This window comes from Cydia amplana, chromosome 12, assembly GCF_948474715.1.
Source record: "Cydia amplana chromosome 12, ilCydAmpl1.1, whole genome shotgun sequence".
NCBI classification, from domain to species: domain Eukaryota; kingdom Metazoa; phylum Arthropoda; class Insecta; order Lepidoptera; family Tortricidae; genus Cydia; species Cydia amplana.
In genome coordinates, this window is record NC_086080.1 from 286,995 (window position 1) to 307,264 (window position 20,270).

General features: G+C 39.9%; 2 protein-coding genes across 3 annotated transcripts in view; one reads left to right on the top strand and one right to left on the bottom strand.

Annotated features, from left to right (window-relative positions):
• The window catches only part of LOC134652852 (E3 ubiquitin-protein ligase Ubr3), a 103,043-nt gene that overhangs the window by 53,431 nt on the left and 29,342 nt on the right, over window positions 1-20,270 (top strand). The gene's annotated exons all lie outside the window — the stretch shown is intronic.
• Window positions 1,457-19,336, bottom strand: LOC134652808 (uncharacterized). Of its 2 annotated transcripts, none has more exons than XM_063507979.1 (10): window positions 18,749-19,336; window positions 7,574-7,715; window positions 6,887-7,024; window positions 6,522-6,739; window positions 6,060-6,152; window positions 4,709-4,836; window positions 3,476-3,712; window positions 3,024-3,155; window positions 2,458-2,627; window positions 1,457-1,677 (listed from the first exon to the last, which is right to left on the bottom strand). In XM_063507979.1, exons 1-10 carry the CDS (start codon window positions 19,310-19,312, stop codon window positions 1,514-1,516), a joined length of 1,986 nt encoding a protein of 661 aa, XP_063364049.1. In that variant the 5' UTR covers window positions 19,313-19,336; the 3' UTR covers window positions 1,457-1,513. The 2 variants fall into 2 exon arrangements, with proteins under 2 accessions (XP_063364049.1, XP_063364048.1); XM_063507978.1 differs by lacking the exon at window positions 4,709-4,836 and adding an exon at window positions 5,431-5,558 and having other exon boundaries at window positions 1,458-1,677.

The window sequence follows — 20,270 nt, forward strand, 5'->3', positions numbered from 1 at the left end:
CTCCATACATCAGTTCAGACTATTCATTTCAGTGTCTACATCTAGCATCGAGTAGCGAGTATCTCAACAGCATAAGACTTTCCGGTCGGTGCTACATCTATTGTCAAGTAGCAGTACTGATAGTTCCGCTACTCGATGCTAGATGCTAATAGTCTTTTTAGTACTAAAACTGATGTATGGAGTGAGCACTCTATGTATTTTTTTGTCTATGACTACGGCTATCAAAAGAGCCAAGGTCCATACGATCCGGCCCGCGGAACGGAAGCGGAGGCCGAAGCCCGCGGTTCAAAAAATATGAAGACCCTGGTTCATACAATTATTCTGGACAACTGATACTATTTACTTACGAGATGAATAAGTCTCGAACCAGTTTTTTGTGAAGCGTTTCGTTGTGTTTCACAAGATCGAGAGAGGTCGCTGTGGCAAGTAATTTTAGTTACATTACATATTGACTAGATTAAAAAAAAACGAGTATTCAAATCGGAACACATCAATACTGTATGTGGCAATAACTTACGGAGAGTTTTATACATCTTCACTTTTTGGTATTCATATCAAAGCTTGCATAAACACGGTCACATTGGAAAATTATTATTTGAGTTACTTCAAATGACGAATTACGGATACTTTCTTATAAATCTACTCTGTATTATGTAGGCATCACATCAAATTATTGCGTAGGTACCGATTTTTGAGTGAAATGAAACGAATGTTAAACTTTAATTAAGAAGTGTTTATTACTATCAAAACCTTACACTACAATCATGAGTACAGTTCCCACAGCACAGAAGCTCTCGGAAGATAACTTGCTGCTACATTTACACTCAAAATAAAAGGTCTGCGTTACACTTTGGTGCCGTGACCAGGGTTTTTACTAAGCGCTTATTTTATTTTTCATTATTCTATGGTTATATTATTTATCCTGTTATCACCTTTACACGTTCATATGTAACATTCCAAACGTACATTATACCCCTCAAGTGCTCTGGCAAAAATTTTTGTTTACTAAAAGTGATGTAAATCTTTCTAAAAAAAGCGTACAAAGTCTTAAATCTGATCACTCCAGAGGTTAAGTTACTGAGCTACCAAGTATCTCCCGAGGCCCCTGGCCGCACTCGTCCTAACTGAGATTTAAAACTAAATTCAATTCTCACAGCAGAGGACGCCTAAGCTAGGTTAGATATCAAAATCAAATAAAAAATAGATTCATCGCCAATTTTTTCGCCCTCAAAATGGCATTTTGTATTAAATAGGATACAAAAGTCGCAAACATTTGTGACAACATGTTAAACTGGACTTAAGCGTACGGTCTCACTTCAAGCCCTCATATAGTCAGTCTAATTTAACTTTGCACTGATTTGAATATAACAAAGTGAGGCGGTGTCATTATAAACATCATATTTTCATAGAAATGACATGCCACACTTTGTTAAACGCCACGCAGAGTGAGCTTGTTCTGACTGTAGGTTGTACAGTTATGCATCCTCTGTAGTGAGCAACGTATTAAACCCATCTAATTGACGACGGGCAGCGGCACGAAGTCGGGCTCGTGGTGGGGCGGCGGGTCGGCGCGCACGTGCGGGCTGTAGTCGTACGTGAACAGCTTCACGGTCACGAACCCGCCCGAGCCGCGCGAGCCGCGGTGCACGACGCCCGCGCCGCTCGCCAGCGACGCTCCTGAAAACACATATATAACAATAAGAATAACAATATTTTTATTCATAATTGAAGTTTAGCAGAAAGGTTACATTGAACCCCGCACTAGGCATAGCCTGTAACGCGGGGGTCATGATCATCACGAGTATGTTTACGTAATATATCTCGTTGCGGCTTGAATCCTCGCAATCGAATTATGGTTAGCTGTTTACCCGTTCCACTTCAATAGCAATCTTATCGTGCAGAAAAAGATCCATTTGAAGTCCAAAATTCCAATTATGATAAGTTTATAAAGTAAAATTGGCGGTTAAATGATAGTAATCGACTATTACAATATCTGAAAAAATTTAGTATTAACTTGGCTTTTGGGCATATCTAATGTTATGCGTATAGAAGGATATTAGTTATCGAAATGGTCTCATTATTTGCAGCTAGCATTTTGGCGTTCGTTGATTGAAGTGATGTTAGTAAAAAAACATACTTTCACCAGGCGTGGCTCACTCCGCGATTTCGTCGCTTTGCTACAGGTAGCTAAAAGTACATCCGTTCCGGCCCCAATTTTGGGGAAAGCCATAAGCCGCGCGTGGCGCTGTCGGCACCTAGCGACTATATCTGTGCTGATCGTAACAGACGCGTTTTGTTAGACTGAGTCTTCTGTACTTAGTACTATTATTTATTCTGTGCTTTCACTGAAAATTGCGTTCTAAGCACATTCGCCAGTTTCGCCAGGCTTTCCTAGTTAAACGTGACGGAAGACAGCTTCTGATAATAATTAAATGGATAAATGAATAGTGATCTCACCCTTCATGGGCTCGACGGGCTGCACATCCAGGAAGGGGACCGTGGTTTGCGCCGCGTCCGCCTCGAAGTCGGAGTTGACGAACTCGACGTACTGGTCGTGCGTCGAGTCCACCGGCATGGGCGCCGCGCTGCGCGTCGGCACGTCTGGCTTATACAACTCTAGGCGTTTCCTGGAATTTACATTTTATGCGATAGGACATAGAGTTGTGTTTTGAGTTTCTTTTTATACTTATTCTGTATAGGAACAGTGTAGAGTTTCAAACGCTTTCTGGAAAATCTTGTTTTATTCGTTAGACGTTTGACAAGCTGATGCCCTTGAACCTTTCTTTTTCTTTCTTGAGCCTTGTTTTATTGGCAATCATCACAATTTTTTTATATACAAAATGCCTAATGCATTACGCGGGATGGAATATGTAATAATAACAACTACCCGTGACTATAAGAAAATAATTGGTGCAATCATCGCGTTGATCCGATACATAATTATGATAATATCAAAAGTGTGACGTGAGCCTAACATGTCTTATGAATGATGTAAAAATTATACGACGGGTAATGTGACCGACCTTGGTTGATCCGCACCCTCTGTGTTGTCATTGCTGATCCACTGGCTTCTGTCGGGTGCGAGGCGACCAGTGGTGTAGTTGAAAGGTGTGGATCTGATCTCGAAGTGTAGATGCGCACCGATCATTCGCCACCTGGAATATTTTTAATGATAAATTAGTTAACATAATAATGACTATAATAAGCCAGTGAAATATAGACTAATAATTTCATCGCGTTATTAGATAAAGAATGTTCAAAAAATGGCTGACTAGTATACTCTCGTATTGCGCCACACTTTTCCTACCATTGCATGGGTTTTCCTGACAATTCTTATTAAGAGAATGTGCATTAAGTCCTTATCTCAAATGTACCCCAAACTCCTCGCGTGGCGTGGTAATAAAACACGGCTACGCCGATGTCATTGTTTCTATTATCCAATGTAATCACAGTTCCAAGCTTGCTCGCTACTAACCTGACTCCAGTCAACACGTGGCCCTTGGGCGAGTCCAGTTCGTCCAAATCTATCGCTCGCTGCTCGTAGGTCAACGTGTGATAATCGGTCTCAGCCACGCCTACATCCGCGGGGTCGAACTTGACGACTGGCACCCATCCACTAGGAGTGACAGCCCCTCGCTCACCGAGCACGCCCTCGCTGATCTGCAGGTGGAATACTCGGCCGAGCTTCACAATACGCAGTCCTGTTACTACCCTGAAACATATTAAATACTAATTACCTATAATTGGTTCCTCCTGATTCCTGATTCGGCGATCGATTCGATTTCAGCAGGATTTCGATTTGTTCCTAGATAAAATAAAGTTCTAGTAGCTTATTCTGAAAACCAAATGCGACAGTTATCACGACATTTGTCCCTACAAACGATAAAGCCTATTTTAGTCAATGATTGACGATCATTAAATTCAGTTACCTTTTTCAGTATGATTTTACTTATTTAATTAGATGAGTAAGCTCATCATGATCTCTTTACCACTAAACCACTTATAAGTATGAATGTATGTTACTCAATAATTATCTTATGTTACCCAACTTAATTTCTAACTTAATTTTATCTAAAATAAGACACCCGCACATCTCATGCCATTAGTAAAGAACATTAGACCCAAAGCTGAACCCAAAGCAACAAGGAACTGCCCAAACTAGCGACAGACCCTCGGCTGGTGCGCTGGAAGCCGTGTGCTGCCCCAATGGAAAATCTAGCTTCTGTCACTTGGTCCTCGTCGTATTCAAGTATTACATAAACTGACCGTTTGTGTACTAGCTGCTTAAATAGTCAGATCAAGCTAACGCCTGGATTTGTCAAGCGACTAGAGTGTTGGAGACGGGAGTTCTGCCATCAACGGCAAATTACTATGGAAATATGACGGTCATAGCACATACTTTGTAACGGCAAAATCTTGGCAGAGTTTGCTTAGAAAGACGATTACAGTTATAAGTTTGTCTATTCAAGAAGGAGCACACATCTACACATGATTATTCATGTTATATAGCGTTTTCTGATGTATGAGCATCTTTCCCGTAGTTAGTTTCGAATTGTCTACTTTTGTAGTTGATGTGTTAAAAAGTGAACTTTACAATGAAATACACTATTGTAAGTTTTCTAAATAATGAGAAAAATATAACTAAAATGGATCTTGTAAGTAATACTTGAATACTGGCAACCCAAAGCGTTACAGAGCCTCGACTGACTTGTTCTTCTGTAAGTCCGTCACGGCCTCCCTTAAGCTGAAGACGCGCTCGGCCTCCGACGCCGGGTCCTCGCATAGACACATGCAGTACGAGCAGTGCTGGAGGTTCCAGCGCCACCAAGAGTCCACCTTCAAGAAAAATTACAGTTAGACACTGCTTACTGACTTGAGACCCGTCAAAAGTTGAAAACTATCGAAATATAGACTTCAGTGGTTGCTTCTGTCTAAATTTTCTTCAGGCAATACCGCTACTAAATTTCCAATACCGGTAATAAATCATGCCCCTATTTGACCTGGACACTTGCCACTTGACACTGATATAATGCGAACACGGTTCTCAACGGCTAACAGGCGTGAGAGTCAAATACTTTTTTACGAGACTAAGAATATTACTAATTTTGTGTTATTAGTACTACTAATTTTCTTGCTAGAGCCTTATAGCCTTAACTTTTTAAAAACTGTATGTTGAGCTTTACAAAAAAGTAAAATACAGAAAAAAAATGCAAATTTCTGGCACGCTTTTGACCGTAAAACTAATTCGCAGTGTCTGGCGACAAATGAGAATTCAGAAGTTCATGAAGTGTAACACATTCTCTTCGACATAATAATATCTAATAGACGCAGCTATACAAAACGTATCCAACATGCGAGCGCAATCACGATTTAGCAGCCAAGATGAACTTTGGGTGTATAAGATGTGCGGGCGTCCCATCCGGGACTAACTTGTTGTTCTTGACGTCGGACGTGGCGTCGATGAGGCTGAAGTACCGGTCCGACTCGTGGGTCTTCTCGTCGCACAGGCACATGCAGTACGAGCAGTGCCAGAACAGCCAGCGCCACCACGAGTCCACCTGGAAGGCTGCGCTGTCAAAACTAGCCTCTAAAGCGACGCATTAAACTTGCGATTCGCCTGACAAGTTCTGGTTAAACTTTGTGCTGAGTTCACATTTAAAGGTTCATTTATATTCACGCAATTATCGTACCTAGTTGAGGAAATAGTTTCGTTAAAAATCTAATTAACTGCGCATAATAGAAGCGTTGAACACAACACTCTTCAGATTTACTCGACGTCGCAGTTTGTTTTGTAATCTGTCGACCCCGTTTTACACCCGGGTCAAATAGATAAGCTAAACAAATAAATTCGCATGCCCAACGTTTGCTCCAATAACCTTTATGCGCCTTTTGCATACTTAGACAAACATTCGTGCCAATGAGCGAGACTATTGGCCAATCAACGCGCGTCAATTACTTATAGGCACGTTCAAAGATATATTCATACATTTGCACCTTATTACATTGCTTATAAGGCGATAAATGTATAGATATATTTGACCCCTCTAAATCGATCTAACCTTGGTGGTTCCCAGCGTGCACCTGCCGGCTCGGCCGAGGGTCCGCCCGTTTTCGTACTCGATCCACTCGTACCGCCGGTTGCTGTTCCGACCCTGAAAACATTAATAAACGCTCACTACGGTAGCTTTACGATGCTAGAAACGTTTTAATATACATGAGCGTACTTCTAGGCGAAGTTCGCTGTATTCTTGAGTTACGTAAATAAGTAGCCTTATCGTTGTTGTTATGTTATGACTCTCAGTAGATGAGTTGTTTTGTCATTCTTTTTTATTTCTTAAAACAATTCCTTCTTCATCTATTTTGATTAAAACAATGGATATTAACTAATAACAAGACCCAGATGAATATGTCTTATGTTATGAATTGATGCAATTGATGATCGGATATCTGATGCACGAAGCCTTAAGGAAACGTGACGAGTGTCACCTGAAACTTATACAAAGAGAGAACTTGTGACTTACCGCAGGACAGACCCACATATCCGAGTCAATATACTGGCAGTTAAGAATCCTCCCATTGCACGGCCTCTGCTTCGCGCAGTACAGCTCTTTAAAGCAGCCCGTGCGCTCAGCTAACGAATAGTACGCGCAGTTGTCCCGGCACGTTCCGTCCGTGTTCATGTCCACTTCGTTCTCGATGTAGCCCTGCAGTAGGCGAGTAACTTGCGCGAAGGTTTCACCTGGAATATGCGAACATTTGATGAGTTTAGTTGGTATTTTAGTGAAACTCGCGAGTCGTCTTCTTTGATAAATTAGAGTTCAAAATTGCATTTTAAAATAGAAGAGTGTGTGCAGCTTTGGAAAGCCTTGAGGATGATTGTGTTTACCTTCTTTGTGCTGCGCGGGATCACATCGGTAGACCCCTCGTTTGGACATAGCGAGTGCTGCTTTGGCGGCGGCTGCTGTCTTCTCCGTCCGTTCGGCGTAGCGTTGTCGCGTCAGACTGGCTTCCTCTGTGTAGTTGCCTGTAACGTTTGTAATTTACTTCGTTAGTTTTGACTTTAGCCACTCAATATGCATCGTAGCTAGCGCCTCGCTTTCCTTTTCCATACTGCACATAATCAGGACAACATAATTCACAATGCGGTAGGTTCAGTGTACTATCCGTCCCCCTCTTCCGCTGCGCGTGCGAATGATGTAGCTACTATCAGAGGACATGTCGCAACACTTAGCGCGAGAGGTTCAAGGTTGCTGCGTTCTTTACGAGTCACTTGAGTCGCTCCTCAGTTGTATATCGAGTTTACAATGTAACTACAATCAACGACGACGTGATTCTACAAAGTGATAATCGGTTATTACACTTGATGTGCGTATTGGTAGCAGAGAAGCGGAAGGACATATGACCCCGTTCCTGTGATGCTTTATTTAGTCAGTCAGAATATCACACGACAGAATTCAAACACGATGCACTTCACTTATGACTTTCGCGCGTTCACTCTTATCTTCACTCTTAAGTTTAAATAGAAGGGAAAGAGAGGTCCTAAACACAAATTGTCTTCAGCAGCCTTTAATACCTTTCCCGTAGATCTTGAGCAGGATCCAGGAGAACTGCATCATGGCGTAGCCCTTGATCTCCGTGAGGGCGATGGTGTTGTACATGTCGTAGATGAGCTGGTGCGGCGACATCTGCAGCTCGCACAGGTCCTGGCTCTGTTCCTGTGGACGTGATCCATATTTAGACAGTGAATTTTACGACTTCTATGCGATTTTAGTTAGATTGCGGTGTTTGACCGATCGGTTGAATTGGGTGTATCTCAGTAGCCGGCAATAAAACTAAACTTGCATGTGACTTCGCAGACGATATAAGCCTTAAATTGCAGGGTTACTGAACCATCCGAGTAAGAATCTCTTGCGGGGAAGCCTTTTTGTCTCTTATAAAAATCTGTCGCTGTCTAGAAACAGATTTTAACAGTAGAAATTAAAATCTTTACTGCACTATAATTTCGAAATTATGACTGTCTACGTCGTGCTCGTGATTTGTTTATTAACAACTTGGAGAAAATGCTGTGCTATAGCTATGATGTATTTGTGATTCATTCTTATGGATTTTCTACGTGCGCCCCAATTGTTGGATATAGTTGAATGACCTGTTCCTATTATGGAGGAAGTTATATTTTAGAAGTCATTATATTTTCCTGTTTTCCAGTAGGAAATATAAAATTGTTTAGCAAAAATATACCTCACAGTTAGCAGTAGGTATCGCATATCTTATGTAAATGTGTCGCGCAATCCTACTGTTTAGTCTCTCGCGTGAGTTTATGCAGTAAGCGACCTTTTTATAAGGTGTTAGGAGCCATTTTAGGAAAGTTGTCAGTGCGAATATGTAGAAAAGTTCTCGGTAAAGGTTAGTGACATGATTCGTTTGTTTCCTTGAGTAATGCTGAGTTGCTGACCGCGTCGCTTTGTCTCTACGTGTTATTTCCACATCTAACAATAATAATCAACAAGACAGATTATTATTAAAACACAACAACGGTTTCTAAAAGTAGGTTTCAATAATTAGGCTTAATTTAAACTGCCTGATGATTTAGACTGACTGAATTAAACAAATTCCACCAAATAAGAAACAGTTTAGATACTTTACATTACTAATCAACACAATTTGGAAGTAAGTCAGATTATCCTTTTGTTCAAACGTGGGCTTATTACACAACAAGGCAAACTGATAAGCATGGATTCATAAATGTCAATTTGTAGAGTGTTTTAGATACCGTGACCACATTTTAAAGTATTTTTCAGCAAAATGTTAATCAGTTTATTGTTCTCCCGTCAACGGCAAATCCTTTGTCCGTCGAGCGGATCAGAATAACCAACTTGTACAGAACGTGCAGAACTGACCAGTCTACATCCTTATAACAAGGTGTTAAGGTCTTCTTATTTGCAATTTTCCATTTCATCCTTTTGTATCATCGTTGATACTGTTAATTTATATGTAATTCGTAAACCTTATTGTGAAGACATACGGTCCACCAATAGTCAAGTTAGTACAGATACTACAGATTAAACAAATGCCGCGCGGGATGGATGTCATCTGATGTTTCTTTGTTCATTACACATATTTATGTAAAAGACTGGCTAGATTTATTTTCCTGTGATCTTTTTCCTATAGGCTCAATGGGTTGTGTTACATATCTGTTTTATTGCAGAACAATAATATCGAGTATAAGCTAGCTGTTTTTATATCCATAACATAATAATAACATTCTAAGAAGATAATAAAAATAAATATTGAGAGTCGGATACCTACTAATGAGGCTTACCTTGAGATTTGATACCTTGATAAGAATGATTTTCTTCAAAATGCCTTAATTTTGACGTTGATAACAAAAATTACGACTTTGTTAGATTAACCTAACAATTGTGAGGGTTTCACCAAGAAAGTCCTCACTGAGCCTAACTGAAATTAAATCCAACGCGTTTTTAATTGGGCAAATTAACTCCATTTACGCTCTGAGACCGAGTAGCCACTGCCTGTAATAACAATCCCAAGGCCCAGTTATCAATGTTTACGAAGGATGAGCCCGAAATCGCAGCGACAATCGTAAACACGATTGTATAAGTTGGTCGTGTCAGTGGTTTAATGGTTTCAGATTCCGTCGCTAATGTTATTGCTAACGTGAGCTCGGCTTACGTCTTCCTGTGCTCATTATAACAATTAACGAATGGAATTTGCACGTACAGTCGCCATCAGATATATCGGAGCGGACATGGTGCTCACCAAAATCTGAACACGTACTCTATTCTCAAGGCGTATCCAGATATTTTGTACACTTTTTACACACTTGTATTTTCGAAAATGCTTTGACACTGTTTTTTGCGTTAGGTGGCCAATTAGTCTGATAGGAATTTAAGATGGATATCAGTTTAGAACTTCAGAAGCTCATAAATAGTTACTTTGTCCTTAAGTTTAATTAACACGCTTCTAGAAAAATCACACGTTTTATATCCCTGATGCATTTGTACCTGCAAGGTGGACCGGAACATGTCCCCATGCTCGATAAGCTCGTCCAGCCGCTGGACCGCATCAGCTACGGACAACTTCGGGTCCCGCAGTATCACCTCCGCCAAGTCCAACCACTCTCTGACCGGCGAAGGCACCGCCCCCGGCACCGCCTGCCGCTTCACAAACTCGATGAAGTTCTTATAAAGATTGTCGACGACTCCCATCTTCTCCGTGGCTTTCACCCACGGCCAGGAGTCCACTTGCGGCCGCGGCGGCATCGGCACAGCCGAGAATCGATCGTGGAACGACGAGAACGCCTTTGTCACTTCTATATCTGCTCCCAAACCCGCGTTTATCCAGTCAGGATTCGTCGCGTTCGTCCATAGCTCCTTCTCGAGCTTGTAGAAATTGTCTCGGATGTGGTCTACAGGGGACGGGTCCCCCAGCGCGAGGGCTACGAGTAACGATAGAGTTAGGAGCCGCATGGTGGACCGTCGCCGTCGAGAGCCCGGCGAGCACTGGCGAGGGGACCGCGCGAGCGAGTGGGGACCGCCGGTAGGGACGAGACGTTTACTTATCGACTTTATTTATACCGGTCATAATTATGCACGTGCAAATTTACACTGAAGCTACAACTTCATATTCTACTTCAAAATCGGAGTTGATACGTTAGTTGCCGCTATATAATATTTTATTGCACATTCAAGTTTAAGATTAAAGTCAGTCACGTTTGTTATCGGGCTTTTAGAGTACAGTCGGCCATACTACATAGGTTTAAGATTTTAATGTCTAATAGCAGATTTTATTTGCATTTGTCTAATAGCAGATTATGTTGGATTATGTTGATTATGTTGGTCCGAAATAAACAATTTTTATTTATTTATTTTTATTTATTTATATGAACTAAATGTATATTCGATTGAGCGGCTGACAGGGCTGACTGTATTTCTTTTTTCTGTGCATAATGATGATGTTTTTATGCGAATACCTATGTAGAATTATCGAAGCACAAAAATTACAACAATGTGGTGTTAGCTTGTTAATATTAAAACACGACTAGGTAGGTACGTCAAATATGCGATCGATTACAACATTTCGATATCAGCTTCACCCGCCCGTATCGACATCAACATCGACACGCTCGACACAACACCACTGGCCCGCATAAATGCTGTTAAGGCACCAATCACGTCTTGCACCCTCCTTGATATTTATCACAATAACAATACTGCTTTTATTGCAATGCACCGATTACATCTACAAAGCCACGCCGGCCTACTGTTCGTGTATTCCCAAACGCTATTCAGTCAAATGCTCAAGTCAACCAGGGAAGCTATGAGCTTTGGCTTGGTAATAACTCGGTATGATATGGGAATGCATTTATAATGGTTCTCCTGTGAGTTGGACTCGGGGAGCGATTGCAATAGCACCCGTATTATTGTTATATAGTGCTTCATTATTTCACGTACACTCGGCATAATGCGGCTATCTATATTCTTATATAGTTGTAATAAAGATGGGTTTAGTTTGTACTAGATGTACGTACATGTTTGTAACATAAACGAACTCGTCAGCTGACGGTGGACACGCTCCCGCGCAATGTGTCGTGATATTTATTATTGTGTTTGTTTAATTGAACTTCTGGGAATAGCGAATAGGCATATCAAGTTGTTTTTTTTTATTAGTCTTGACCCTGCTTTTTAACCTGAGCTAACTAGCTTCTGCCTGCGACTTTGGCTATATAGCAATATATAGAATCAGCAATTTCATTGTAAATTTCATCCCCCTTGCTCCTCAAGGAATGATTTCCAAAGTCGAAACCGCAGGGACTATTCTCAACCCAGACGGTGGGTTAGCAATATGTTTTAGTCCTTCTATCCAATTCAATTCAATCAATTCGCTTCAGGGCTTTTCCAGGGATCCCTAAAAAATAGGCCGAATATTGAATTGAAATGAATCCCTAATCTCAGTTTTGTTCCTTTTTTAGGGTTCCGTAGCCAAATGGCAAAAAACGGAACCCTTATAGATTCGTCATGTCTGTCTGTCTGTCTGTCCGTCTGTCTGTCCGTCCGTATGTCACAGCCACTTTTCTCCGAAACTATAAGAACTATACCGTTGAAACTTGGTAAGTAGATGTATTCTGTGAACCGCATTAAGATTTTCACACAAAAATAGAAAAAAAAACAATAATTTTTGGGGTTCCCCATACTTCGAACTGAAACTCAAAAATTTTTTTTTCATCAAACCCATACGTGTGGGGTATCTATGGATAGGTCTTCAAAAATGATATTAAGGTTTCTAATATCATTTTTTTCTAAACTGAATAGTTTGCGCGAGAGACACTTCCAAAGTGGTAAAATGTGTGTCCCCCCCCCTGTAACTTCTAAAATAAGAGAATGATAAAACTAAAAAAAATATACGATGTACATTACCATGTAAACTTCCACCGAAAATTGGTTTGAACGAGATCTAGTAAGTAGTTTTTTTTTAATACGTCATAAATCGCCTAAATACGGAACCCTTCATGGGCGAGTCCGACTCGCACTTGTTTGTTATATCGATCTTGTGTTAACGTTATTTTTGTTGCGACATTTTTTTGCGAGTGTCAAAGTCACACATGTTGAACATCTGTTCAAGTAATCCTTTGGGTATCAATGTAATATAATGTAACGTTTCGAACTACGATTTATATTTATAATAACATATTTCAAACGCCTATAAAAATGCAAATGGAGAAGGAAGGCTGAACTGGCAGTGAACAATGAAAATTCCCATACAGTAAAATTAAAATAAGTGGTTAAAAGGGAACTTGCTCCAGGGTTCATATTCTGTGCAAAGATTACACATGGTCTGTGCACTCTATGCCAATTGTAACACAACTGCACCAACTGTACTTAGGAATGTAGGCCACATGCCACATGCACGTCCGTAATTAACACGTGGGTATTCAACACCGGTGAAAATCGGCCCGTCCCCACGTTTAGCCATTATTATAATCATCTTTATTGAGTTTACGTGGCTAACCGATACACCATCAATGGCTATGCTGGCTGACTATTCGTAGGCCTTATTGCAAAGGGGTAAGGTCTATTAATGGGGAATATTGACCATGTGTTGTTATTAGAATTAAAATAAATATCTAGTTTGTTTACCGTACGTGCGGATGGTGACTTCTGTCCGTTGATATCACTATCAAGCTTCCTGGGATTGAGCGTGTTGTTTCCTAGTTAAGAGCCAACAGGAGCTGAGATTTAAATATTTTAGGTAAATATACCCGTCTCGCTAACGGAAGCGGCTCCTAAAACTAGTGCGATAAGGACAAGGCGAAAAATCCTGCGTAAAAATCTCAAATATCGAGGTTTCGTACTCGACTGTTTCCTCCTCCAAAACTTAACCAATCGTAACCAAATTTGGAAATCTAAATGATTATGAAATTATCTGTGTCGGACCGTTTTGCTTTTTTGGCTAATTGATATCAGTTTTGAATACCACGCCTCTCATTGCGGCATAGTCAATTAGGCCATTTTGGCCATTTTTGAAGGGCTCTAGCGCCTTAAAAAACAAAAATATCAAAAAAAGCAAAACGGTCCGACACAGATATTGACAATATTAATCTGTGTTAAAAAAATCATTGCTCTAGCTTCAAAACCCACGGAGGAAACAGTCGAGTACGTTTGTATGGAGAAATGACCACTCCTGTCCTGTTGGCTCTTAACCGACTACGGCAAAAGGAAAGGTTGTGTATTTGGTGCATGTGGTTTTGTGTTTTGGACTCCATTGTACAGTCAAAACTATGATTCGTTTTCGTTTCGATTATTGACAGATTTTTTAAAGTAGAATATCCTATCCAAAAAAATCCACCCTCTGGCTATATTTTGTCAAAAGTTTTACTGGTTGTTCTAAAGTGTCATTCAATAGAACTTACTAACAATGTAAACAAAAGTTACTAGTAAATTGACATTTAGTGTCAATTTTAGTATGGCGGTTTGTTTACATAGTTAGCAAGTTCTATTGAATGACATTTTATGCAAGTTCGATTAACTTCACAAAAATTACACTTATGTTACATAGCCTGCTCATACAAATTTTTCTTTAAATTAGGTATATCTCTAAATTTATTTTTCGGCTCCAGTACCACGAATTTCAACACTCATAACATACCTAATGCTCTCTCTCAGTGACTAACATAACATAAGTTTGTCAAGCAACTTTTTGTGAAGGCTAGGTTTTACGACAAACATGCATCGTATATAAAAAGTTTAGCCTTCATATGAGTCAGTATCTGGCGACTAGGAGCAATTATACTCCGAACAGGTTTCAGCATATGCTTTTGTGTTGCACCTTGCACCTCATTATGTAGCGATTTATGCACCAATAAATACTACCTTTATTAAACGTCATATAGACCGTTTTCTACAGGAAGGAAATAATTTAAGAATAAAAATATTGGCTTCGATTCATGAAAAAGACTTTTGCTTTTTACCGTCTAAAATGCGACATACTTTTTTGTTAACTAAACTAAAGATAATATGTTCACTGAACATATACGTCGATACGAACATTATTCAAGAAAAGTCACAAAAGTCTAGTCCTGTAAAAACATAGGTTCTTGTCGCTTACTAAGCACGCCACTCTCAAATTTGCACTCTGATAACACAGACAGCGTACAAACACCTATTTTGCTCATTTCCGTCGTAACCATTGAATTCGGGGCATCATACCCGCTGTATAGGTACACAATGTCCACTAATATGGCCTTCACACGCAAAATATACAATACAATGCGTGGACTTGACTGGTAGTTAGTCACAGACTTTAAGACAGTAGAGTACAGAGTTCAGGGCCTGACAGGTATTGACAACAGCACTTAACCATTCGATCGCCAAAGACGTTAGCTGACGCGTGCTGTGCTACTACAGCCCCATAATATCAACCATTGTGCATTCCGACAAAGTTCACAATAACGCGCGCCTGCGACAGGCGTTCAAAAGGTTAAATGACCATTCGTAGATTATCTCTTTACAATAAGGTTTGCGATTGTTGTTAATTAAGCGTGTAAACGATGGTACGCACAATCGCACATTGTACATTTACTCAAAGTAAAACAATAGAAGCGTCAGTAGACATTAAGTGACGATTTGAGATAAATTGTTCAATATTTTTTGCTGTCAACAAGAACGCATTTTAATCGACTAACCGTTATCAACGCAACGTCAGTGCGTTACACCCTGGCTTCCGCTACATGTTGCCCATTCAATCTGTCATTGGCAACCTAACTGTACTTGTACGGAGTTATAATATTGACAGGTCACGGCCATTGAATGGTCGCCATATGATGCACGTGAACAATCTATTGTGGAACCATTTCAAGACGTTGGCGTGACATTTCAATGGTAACAAGAAATCCATTGAAATATTTTACACACACACACACACACACACACACACACACACACACACACACACACACACACACATACACACACACACACACACACACACACATTATTAATATAGGTAATTTAACATAACTCGTAACAAAGCATAGCCTATTATTTTCCTAATGTTAAAACAAAACTTTCGTACTATATACTAAAATAATTATTACCCCTATATAAAGTACTCTCAGATTATTACATTACATTGAATTGTTAACTGTTGTTACTTTAGTCTAATTATATGTTTTAATGTATTACTTTCTGTACCTACATAATTAACGAGTATTCCATTGGTTTGTATAGGTACCCTTAACTTGCTGCTGGAAGAGCGGGGTCTCCTGTCACAAGTATTGATATACTTACTAGGAGGTCCCAACCCTTTCTAAATTTGTTACACAATAATGACTGTGACCAATAAACGATTTTTCATTTTTCATTTTCATTTCATTTTAAATGAGAATGTCACTCATGACTGTTACATTTTCACTGCTAAACTACTGAACATATTTTGACGAAATTTGGTAAAAAACTATAGCTCAATGAATATACAAAGCCAGAGGGGACTTCATATTATGAAATCCACTCGCAAAACTACACCGATGGGCGGGTTTTTCCGATACAATTCCCATTTAGAAAAGACTCCAGCGCCTAAATAACTTTTACTGACGACAATTATGACGCCTTATGCATTTTCAGTAGCAATAGTGTCGGACTACATCTGACGGGGAAACTGAGTCGTTGTTTGTTGAAAGCGATGAGTGTTGATTGATATTGACACGGATGACTCATGTGCTTGGACATTAAGTTTACCGTTCCTAAACGAAGTATGAGTTCTGTCAAATGTCAGCTGTGCAAAAGTAACCTGAATTTTATTATTTAACTTTAAATGTAAATTTTCAAAAACGTCTGACGGGTTTGTACAGCCTGCAGACGTTTTCAAAATATGTATAGAATTAAGAAAGTGATTGTCACTTCCAATCCCATATTGGCTATACTCGTCTGGCTACGCGTCGCAGGCGCAGCATCCAATCAATAAAGAAGTTGTTTGACCCGTGACTCATGAGCACAGTTACACGCATTGACTCATTGATCCCGTTCGCGCTCAAGCCTGCTAATGTCACTTTACAGTGTAAAAACAAGGAAGTTTCAACCGTACTCCTTAGGACAAAGAGTCAAATTTTACGTGTAGAGTAGTCGGTTTTTTAAGGAAGTTACTTTTCTCATCTTTCAACACAACAAGGAAATTTAAACCATATTCCGCTAAGCCAAGAGTACAAATTGAAGTGAAGGGCGTTTTTAAGGAAGTGATTTTGAATGTGTTAATTGCAAAACACTCTGAGATAGCGGGGAAATAGGGTAATGATAACTGTCTTGTCATTGTTAAAATTCTTGAAATATCCTTTAAAGAGCGTTTAACTGCATATTTTCAGTAAATCTTATGTATGTATAACGGTGAAATTCAGATATCAGTAATGTGTGCGAGATAAGTTAGTAACAAAATATCATAAGATTCCTTTTAGCTTTATTGCTTATAAATAGAACAGAATGGTTTTGGATCATTAGTCCCGTAATATCACTATCGTGTGGATATAAAAACTTAAAACACATGTTTAAGAAAGTTTTTATGTTTGGGCTGAGTCACTCACACGCTCAGCTCAATTTATGAGGTTATAAGAGAGTATTAAAACTGTATACCTTCAAGAAAAGAGCATACTCTTAAGGGCCGGCAACTGCGATTTGTCTGCTCGTTTGCCTCCCATATCATAAAACTCCCAATACTCCCAATTTGATATTGATTTGATACAACTCTGAGTGCACTTCGCTCGTTCATATATTGGTGCGTGAAATGCATTGCGAATAATATCAAATCAAGTTGTGATTGTTTAAGTTCGAATGGTACTCAAGGTCTTGAACAAGTTTTGGTTTCGTTTTGCGACATTTTATTATGTAATTTGGTGTCGGTGCAGCCAACCGCCGCAGTGAGAGTAAATACTAAGTGTCTGGTTAAATTGTTCTTGCCATATTGTTCAAAGATAGGTATTCCTACAATATAGCTTGAATGCACCTCAAGGAATAATGTTTGTTTTAGATAAAATCGTATAACAAACAAAAAACTTTTGAGTGTTTAGAAGAATGACATACATACATAACCTGATAGTCTTGATACGTTGCACATTGTAAGCAAAAAGGGCAATATGTATTTATTTCCGAGAACCCTGACAGTTCTAACATGAGCATTGTTGGCCTACAACCTACAGTGTATGAGTGTAGGCGTATCAACTATCAATCCCTCTCTCAATTATTCAACTCTTTAATAACTAAATTAATGTCTGCAGTAAAAATGCACTGATAGAATATAATCATATCAAATTAATACTTGAATGAATAATAATAATAAGGGAGGTTAAGCAAAGAAAACGGGTAACTCAGTAAGAAAAGTATGAATAAAGTTACCCGCTAGCATTGCTCTCGAGTGCAAAGCAATGCAAGTAAAACCTTGCATTGTCTTCGTAAAGATTTTGTTTGTTTACCCTACAATTGGAAGTTTGTCGCGCGCCATCCGGCGTCGCGTCGCACCACAATGCGAGGAATGGCATGTTTGTAAAACTTAGAAAAAACTCCCCCTTACATGGTTGCAGTGATGGTTGTATTGTAGGTAGGTACAGTTTATTGAAACACGTTAAAAATATGACATTGCACATTATGTAACCTACAACTATTCTTTTGAATGTTTATAAAATGTAAATTATAAGTGATGGACAAGAATACAGAGTAGTGAAACATCTTAGCTATGTAAATGAGTCTGCAAACCTTATGTTTTATTAAAAAAACAAATATACCTAACAGGCTTCAGCTAACTTTTTTTACCTATTATATTTACCATCCGATCGTCCGATCGCTATGACAACTCAGTTATAAATAAATAGCACGAAGAATTCCGATATAATTATCAGCCGTTAATTTGAATTTATTATACGTTATCATTATCACTGATGTCACCGACCAACCGGTTTCTATTGTCTCCTATCTATTTCACCACTTATTATATTAACGCTATTTTAAACGACGCCTTGATTACGAACCTAGGGGCCTAGCTAAACGACAATTGTTGATAGAAAACGCCAAACTGAACTTAATAAGTATGGACATGATCGGGTCGCTTTTTGTAGCATCTATATCATCCCTATACATTTTTTTTTATTTTAGATTATTTACGATTACGATTGTCATCTTAACACGGTCTCTTATTTCGATTACTACTTTACTACTTACCAGTTTATTGTATCGACGATGTTTTAATGACAAACCTGTATATCATCCAAGACGAGCTGCAGGATCCCCCGGCCGAGCAGATGCGTATGCGGCGGCACGACCAGCGAGTGCACCCGCTCAAGCAACCCCGGCAGCGCGCCGGGGTCGTGCGACACGCACCACTCCGCGAAGTCCTGCAGCGTACTCGGCTCCAACTCCTGCTGGATGCTCACGTATTCCCGCATCTGTCTATTGGCTGATGATACCCTACTTAAAAGGTCCGCCATCTCGTGCAAGCGGAGTTCTAATCGTGCCCCCCTACCACCGCTTTTAGCTAACAGCTCAGCGACAGCAGCAGTCTTCTCCACCCCCAATTCTAACCTCTGTATCGCGCGCGAAACCTGAGCTAACTTCGATAAAATAACCCTCTCCTTCCTCTTAATTATCGGCAACTCGACACCCCCTGACGCGTTGAACGACTTTCCGACTATATCCCAAGAGTTTAACACCTCTTCGCCGATCTCTTTCCCTAAACGTATGACGTCCAGCGCGTCGTCTATGAGCGCGGCGCACGCGCCGAGCGCGAGCAGCGCTATAAGCGTGCGCGAGAGTGTGGCCATAGCGGAGGACGCGAGCGCACTGGCCCGAGACGATCGAGGCCGTGGGGTGGCCAGCGCGAACACCTAAAATACTATTATCACTTTTCTATCTTTCGCTAGTGGAGTTCAATGAACATTGTGATTCCGTAAAACTATGTAATACACTTGTGGCACTCGTGCGCAAACAGATAAATACAATTATCACACTTTTCTAATTTGCGCTAGTGGAGTTCGACCGGTTGGCGGTTACGTTATGATTCCGTATAACTGTGCAGACAGTTAGCGCGGCACTTGTAGGTCGTTCTATCTGGTAGTTCTTGTTTGACGAGAATGGATTAAATGCTTTTTTGTACTTTTAAATACGTTACGCATGATCGTTTCTCTCGATATAATCCAATAGGATCCTTCAGATTGCGTTTTACCTCATGTAAGACGAAAATGAAACGAAAGAAGATTTTTTATTCGAAAAAAAAAATATTGTTCACGCTTTTGTAAACCTTGAAAGTCTGTAAAAAATTGACGCTAGCAACACAGAGTAGAATCCCTCCCGCCACATATGTCAACAAACACATTGTATCCAAATAGCACCCACTTTTTTGCTGCTTTTTTCTCCCCAAAATGATGAGGGATTATGCAAATGTGGTTCTACCTGCCGTGACAAAGATACAATGTACCTATGGATCAGATGGATCGGGATGTATGTAGTAATAATAGGTTTGATTGGACTTGTGCAATGTTCCGTGTACTACGAGTACCTATTGTTGGTGTAGTCTGACATGCACATGGAGGTATTTGTAATTTGTTTATTTTTTTTAATATTACGTAAAGAGTTACGTAATAGCTTTATCAGTCAAACGGTATAAGTTAGGGAAAACGTTAGTCGAACTTAAATTAATCAATCAATAGATTTGCTGCGCGTATGATATGATGATGATGACGATGATGAGGATGATGATCCTTCCGGCCGATTTCGGCCATG

What these genes read in the sequence shown, in the direction of transcription:
- LOC134652808 (XM_063507979.1), bottom strand. Translation starts at nt 19,312, where the DNA reads ATGGCCACACTCTCGCGCACGCTTATAGCGCTGCTCGCGCTCGGCGCG. An exon ending in TCGTCTTGGATGATATACAG is followed by an intron (nt 7,716 to 18,748) that starts GTTTGTCATTAA and finishes TCACGTCCACAG; the next exon opens with GAACAGAGCCAGGACCTGTG. An exon ending in GCACGCTGGGAACCACCAAG is followed by an intron (nt 4,837 to 6,059) that starts GTTAGATCGATT and finishes TTTTTCTTGAAG; the next exon opens with GTGGACTCTTGGTGGCGCTG.